General features: G+C 36.4%; 1 protein-coding gene across 5 annotated transcripts in view; it reads left to right on the forward strand.

Annotated features, from left to right (window-relative positions):
* Nucleotides 1-3109, forward strand: part of LOC122553140 (WD repeat containing planar cell polarity effector) — a 134053-nt gene extending 130944 nt beyond the window's left edge. For all 5 annotated transcript variants that reach the window (XM_043696719.1, XM_043696716.1, XM_043696721.1 and 2 more), the window contains 3 exons: nucleotides 175-275; nucleotides 906-937; nucleotides 2476-3109. In XM_043696719.1, coding sequence (XP_043552654.1) covers nucleotides 175-275; nucleotides 906-937; nucleotides 2476-2526 — 184 coding nt within the window. In that variant the 3' untranslated portion in view covers nucleotides 2527-3109. The remainder of the gene's footprint in view (nucleotides 1-174; nucleotides 276-905; nucleotides 938-2475) is intronic.
* Nucleotides 3110-6000: the final 2891 nt, after the last annotated feature.

Consider the following 6000-nt stretch of genomic DNA (forward strand, 5'->3'; position numbering starts at 1 on the left):
ATAATAAAAGGGTAATGGACCTTTCGAACCAGTGCTTAAAACGTAAACAGAAAGCCTTCAGATGAAAAGGAGTGCAGTTTTGAAATGGTGAATTATTCTGACAGCTAGATACTTTAGTTGATGTAAATAAACAAGACTGACTTCAGTGCTGTTTTCTGATTCTATCCTATTCAGGTCTTTATGCCATAACATGACCGGTGACATGGGGAATGAACTTGGGTTTAATTCCTATGCTGCAGCCCTGACAGCTGACCCTTTGGTTTGGAACCAGGCAGGTAAGAGACTGATATAAAAACTTACAACAAAAGATTTGTAAACAAACATGCCCTCATGCCTGAAAGTTTTGTGATTAGTTGTTTGAAAGAATGAAAAGAATGAAAGAATGAAAAGAAAAAAATATTTAGAAATATTCACAGGGTGACAGTAATATATTTATCAAAACATTTATCAAGTTATGATTTGGAGGTGCTGGTGTTGGACTGGGGTGTACAAAGTTAAAAATCAAACAACACCAAGTTATAGTCCAACAGGTTTAATTGGAAGCACTAGCTTTTGGAGCACCGCTCCATCTTCAGGTGATGAACCACCTGGTGTTGTGTGATTTTTAACTTTATCAAGTTAGAATTTAAAACATTTTAAATATATTGTAGGCTTTTAATTCCTGTGTAATTTCATTTTAATGCTGAGTAATAATCATTTTGTACTCCAGTGAATTTTGATATTTTAGAGGCGACACCACAATAACTTCTCAGTTTTCAATCCTTGCAATTAAAGCTATTAGTATTTTCATTTAATTACAACTAGTGCATTTGTTTGTAAATGTAATAGGCATTAATTTATTTATGGCATGCAATGCTAAAATAATGCAGTATGAAGACACCTTTAATGCCTTGTGTATTTTTAAGGGAATAATTTTGATGGAGAAGGAGACCCACAGGTAAGTTTTTTTTTAATTTTGCATATTTACAAGAAAATCATTTAAATAAAAACATGGCAGCTGAAAGTTGATTTCAAGTCCAGCAGCACTCAAATAAGAGAAAACTGACTCAAGTTTTCTGTTTCTACATGGAACTATTCAGTTTTGTAACGGACTATAATTGTTTTGTTTCAATATTGTTCATGGGCATCAGTTACTTTAAGGGCAACCATTTATCTCTATCTTCATGTTAGCAATGCTTTCAGAGTTATCTGTGATAGATAGTAATCTTATATGAGTATCTTTATAAAACATATTTAAATAACTCAAAAACTTGCATTATGCAGTCTGTCCATTTTTACTTAAATATGAGATCACTCTAAATCTTACTCTGCCTAATCTATACACATATCTACATACTGAATGGGCTCAGTAGCCTACAATTTCTCCCATTAAACTGAGAAGTAATCATTTGTTTCATTTGTTTAGATCAGAACTAATAGAGTCAATTGAACCTTTTGTTTCCCGAGTTGAAAGAGTTTGCTTTTTGTAGATTATTGCCAGATATATGATTACTAAAACATACTTGTTTGGAAAAATTAAATTTAATTTCATTCTATCTCTGTTACATTTACATTTGAAATCTATTTTGGAAAAATGGCAAGCTGCAGGAGAACACAGGCGACTGACTGTGTGGAGTTTGCACGTTCTCCCCGTGTCTGCGTGGGTTTCCTCCGGGTGCTCCGGTTTCCTCCCACCATCCAAAGATGTGCAGGGTCAGGTGAATTGGCCATACTAAATTGCCTGTAGTGTTAGGTAGGGGGTAAATGTAGGGGTATGGGTGGGTTTCGCTTCGGCGGGTCGGTGTGGACTTGTTGGGCCGAAGGGCCTGTTTCCACACTGTAATCTAATCTAATCTAAATCTAAACTTGCATTGACATTGTTGAACTGATGGATTGTATCAAAAAAATTTGAAATCTCTTTCAGAACCAAAATGAGCATGGTACATTTATAGAATGCAATAATAATGTCATTTTCACTTCAAAGCAAAGTTCTTTTGGGTGCACAACACTGCCCAACAGTGACAGTGTCACTCGATTCATTACTGATCCAATTCCCAAGTACAACAAATCCACCCATATCATTTTCCACTAGTCTGAGATCCCACTGACTGTAGTAAAACTTTGGGCTCCTCTGAAACCATGTTTTAGAAATGATTCTAAGTAAGTAGGTAGCCACTCCTAATACTAGAAATTGGCCAAACTGGGAATTGAGTTCTTCAGCATTGCATACACCATCTCAGTGCTAAATGCGATTCTGTTACTCTGCTGTTCTAAGTGTACATTGCATCACACAGATGCTGGATAAGACTGATCCCTTCAAACCTTTGAAGCCATATGACCATTTTTATTAGATTTGGTGCAAATGAGCTGTGTGGATTATTTGGGAACTTCTTATTAATGTTTATTAAGGTACTAATTACTGTAATGTAGTTGAACATTAAAATTAATCAATTTTTCAGTTTTCATGCTTATTTAAAATGTGTTCTTCCTTTGCAGCGCTCTGAAAACAGCAGCACTCTGAAAGTGGTACACTTTGGCCTAGTGTGAAATGCAGTTTTGGTTTCTAAATTACATGGTAGACAAAGAGTGATACCATTTAATTACCATTAAGTTTGTCTATTAAAAAGGATCTCACTGTTTCTATTGTATAAATATTATCACAAAATCTAGGTAATGCAGAAAATGTTGCAACAACTCCAAAAAGCTGAAAAAATCTTTTATTCTTAATCTTCCTTTGCTTCTATCCTGTGGTTATATTGATAACAGACCTACTTATTTGATACACTTTTAGATGAGTTTTTAAATATATCTTATATAAGGTAAAAGTTATTTCATTACGCTGCTATGGTTGAATTACTTCCACTTCATTCAGTAAATTCTCTGTATATCCCCAGAAAAAGAACTGCAAGATTTGGATTCACATAATCAGAAAATGGCAAATGTTTTTGTTGATCATTGTTTGTAATATGAATAAAGTTCATAATGGACAGAATTTATTTGATTGTGACTTCAAATGTGAAGGAATTTATACCCTTTCATTATCCATTTATCTTTTGTTCACAATGTTAACATTTTGTTATGTACTAAATAGAAGCAGGAGTAGGCACATTCAGTCCTTCATGCCTGCTCCACCATTCAATAAGATCATGGCTGATCTAATTGTGACGTCAATTCGACTTTCCCTTGATAATCAAGAATCTGTCTAACCTGATCTTAAAAATATTCAATGACCCAGTCTCCAACACTATCTGGGGAAGAAAATTCCATAGACAAACTACCATCAAAGAGAAAAAAAACCTTCTTCATTTCCATCATAATTGGGAAGCCTCTTATTTTTTTAAATGTGTCCCCTAGTTCTCATGTCTCCCATAGGGGGGAATACATCCTTCCAGCATCTACCTTGTCAAGTCCTCTCAGCTTCTTGGTTGTTTCAGTAGGATTAGCTGTCATTCTTCTGAACTCTTGCTTGTCCAAACTTTCTTTGTGAGATAACCCCATTCCAGAAATCAGTCAGTTGAACTTTCTCTGAACTACTTGTAATTATATCCTTCCTTAAATAAGGCGATCAAAATGGTACAAAGTGCCCAGCTGTGGTTTCACCAATATCCAATACAACTGTAGCAAAATATCCCTACTTACATATTCCATTCTTCTTGCAAAAATGGCAACACTCTGTTTGCCTTTCTGATCATTCGCTGTCCTTGCACACCAACTTTTTCTGATTCACATCCCAGACCACCCAGATCCCTCTGTGCCATAGAGCTCAGCAATCTTTCTCCATTTAAAATTTATGCTGCTTTTCTAATCTTCCTGTCTAAATGGACTAGTTCACATTTTCCCACATTATACTATATCTGTCAAGTTTTTTTACCAACTTGCTTGTTGTAGAGTCATAGAGATGAATAGTACGGAAACAGACCCTTCAGTCCAACTTGTCCATACCAACCAGATATTCTAAATTACTCTAGTCCCATTTGCCTGCATTTTGCCCATATCCCTCCAAACCCTTCCTATCCATTTACCTTCCAGATGTCTTTTAAATGTAATTGTACCAGCTTCCATCACTTCCTCCAGCAGCTCATTCCATACATGCATCATAACCACCCTATTATTCTTATGGCTAACTGAGATGTCCTTATAAATTTGTTTCTCAATTTCCCGCTGACTATTTTGGATGGGGGGAGTGGTCTATAGTACAATCCCAATAAGGAGATCATCTCTTTCTTACTTCTGAGTTCCACCCAAATAACTTCCCTGGACATATCCTTCTTAAGTGCAGCCATAATGTTATCCCTTATCAAAAATGCCAGTCCCACTCTTCTCTTGCCCTCCTTTTTATCCTAGAACATTAAGCTGACAGTCTTGTCCATCCCTGAACCATGACTTTATAATTGCTATGTTATCCCAATTCCAAGTTCCCGATCATGCCCTGAGTTCATCTGCCTTTCCTGTTAGCCTCTTGCATTGAAATAAATGCAATTTAATTTATCAGTCCATCTTGTTCTCTGCTATGTTCCTGCCTACCCTGACTGGTTGACTTGTTCCTTTTCCCAACCAAACCAGTCTTAGACTGATCTCTTTCCTCAATATCCCCCGTGTCCCCCCCCACCCTCCCTCCCACCTTTCTCGTTTAAGTCCTCCCAAGCAGCTCTAGAAAATCTCTCTGTCAGTATAGGTGCAATCCATCCTTCTTAGACAGGCCACTTCTACCCCAGAAAAGATTTCAGTGATTCAAAAATGTGAACCCTTCTTCCCTGCATCAGCTCCTCAGCCATGCAGTAAAATCTTGTTGCATTTTCAGAATAAGCAGCTTGTAGCATTGCCTTGACTTTAAACATGAAATACATGCTTTATCTACAAGAACTGTTTTTGTCCACTTCACTCATGGCTTCTGTCAAAACTGATGATGGCCTGCATGAGGGATTAATCTAGCATCAATCAGTGGTGTATAATCCTTCGTGCATAGCATTTTTCTTTGCTTTATATGTTAAGAGGATTTGAGTTTAAAATGCATAAATTGATGTGAAAAATCTGCATAAGATCAAAATTATTTCATTTCTCAAAGTTCTTGTGTTCATTTAGTTCCATTTATTCTAAATTTCTAAACACCGGAGTATTTTATATATATAGCCATAACATACATGAGGGACTTCAACGAGTATCCTTACGATATGACTGATTTTTTTAAGCTCTCTGTTAATATCCCAGTGCCTATGATATTATCAAACCTGTTTAATGTTTTGATATTATGTTATTGTGTGACATCTGAATCCTTTTCATATAAAGGTATGGTAACAATGTCTTGTATAAAACCAATGATGGATTTGAATGTACTGTACTATATAACTTGCTAAATATTAAAATATAACACCCACAATAAATACTGTCATAAGAAAACTGCAAATGATGCAAATCAGTAATATAGGACTTTTGCAACATGTTAGTCAGCATCTGTAATGAGAAGAGTTGAGATGTATGTTTGCAGATGTAATTGATAAAATTTCTCCTTCAAGTCCCAGAAAATTCTTTGTAGCTGACAATAGAAATCAAAACTAGAAACAATGCTAACAAAATGGTCCAAAATAGAATGTTTTGAAGTAGAGTCCAGGAAGTCTTGCTTTCCATTATTCCTCAACACTATACTCGTCACATTAAAGTGTATATCGCTTTTTGTCTGGAACTAACAGCTTCACATATGGTCTCTTTAGGGTGAAGGTGACTCTGAGATGGCAAACTTGGCAATGGAAGCCTATAATGCTCTCAGGCCACTGCACCAATCTCCCCTGGAGATCGGGTTGTGATGACTGAAAGGTGAACACACACATAAGTGCAATTTGCAGAAAGGATGTTGCTTAGGTGTTGGAATGCTGACTGATGCGGAGAGCAATAAGGAACAAAGCCCAAAACTAATTTCCCCCTTCCCTCGTTCAGGGATTCTGAGATAATTCTGCTGACCCACTGCCATCGTGCTTAAGATGTCCTAAATCCACACTGAGCAAGGATCAAACCATTAACTTTTCT

The sequence above is a fragment of the Chiloscyllium plagiosum genome, chromosome 9 (assembly GCF_004010195.1).
Source record: "Chiloscyllium plagiosum isolate BGI_BamShark_2017 chromosome 9, ASM401019v2, whole genome shotgun sequence".
In the NCBI taxonomy this organism is placed as follows: domain Eukaryota; kingdom Metazoa; phylum Chordata; class Chondrichthyes; order Orectolobiformes; family Hemiscylliidae; genus Chiloscyllium; species Chiloscyllium plagiosum.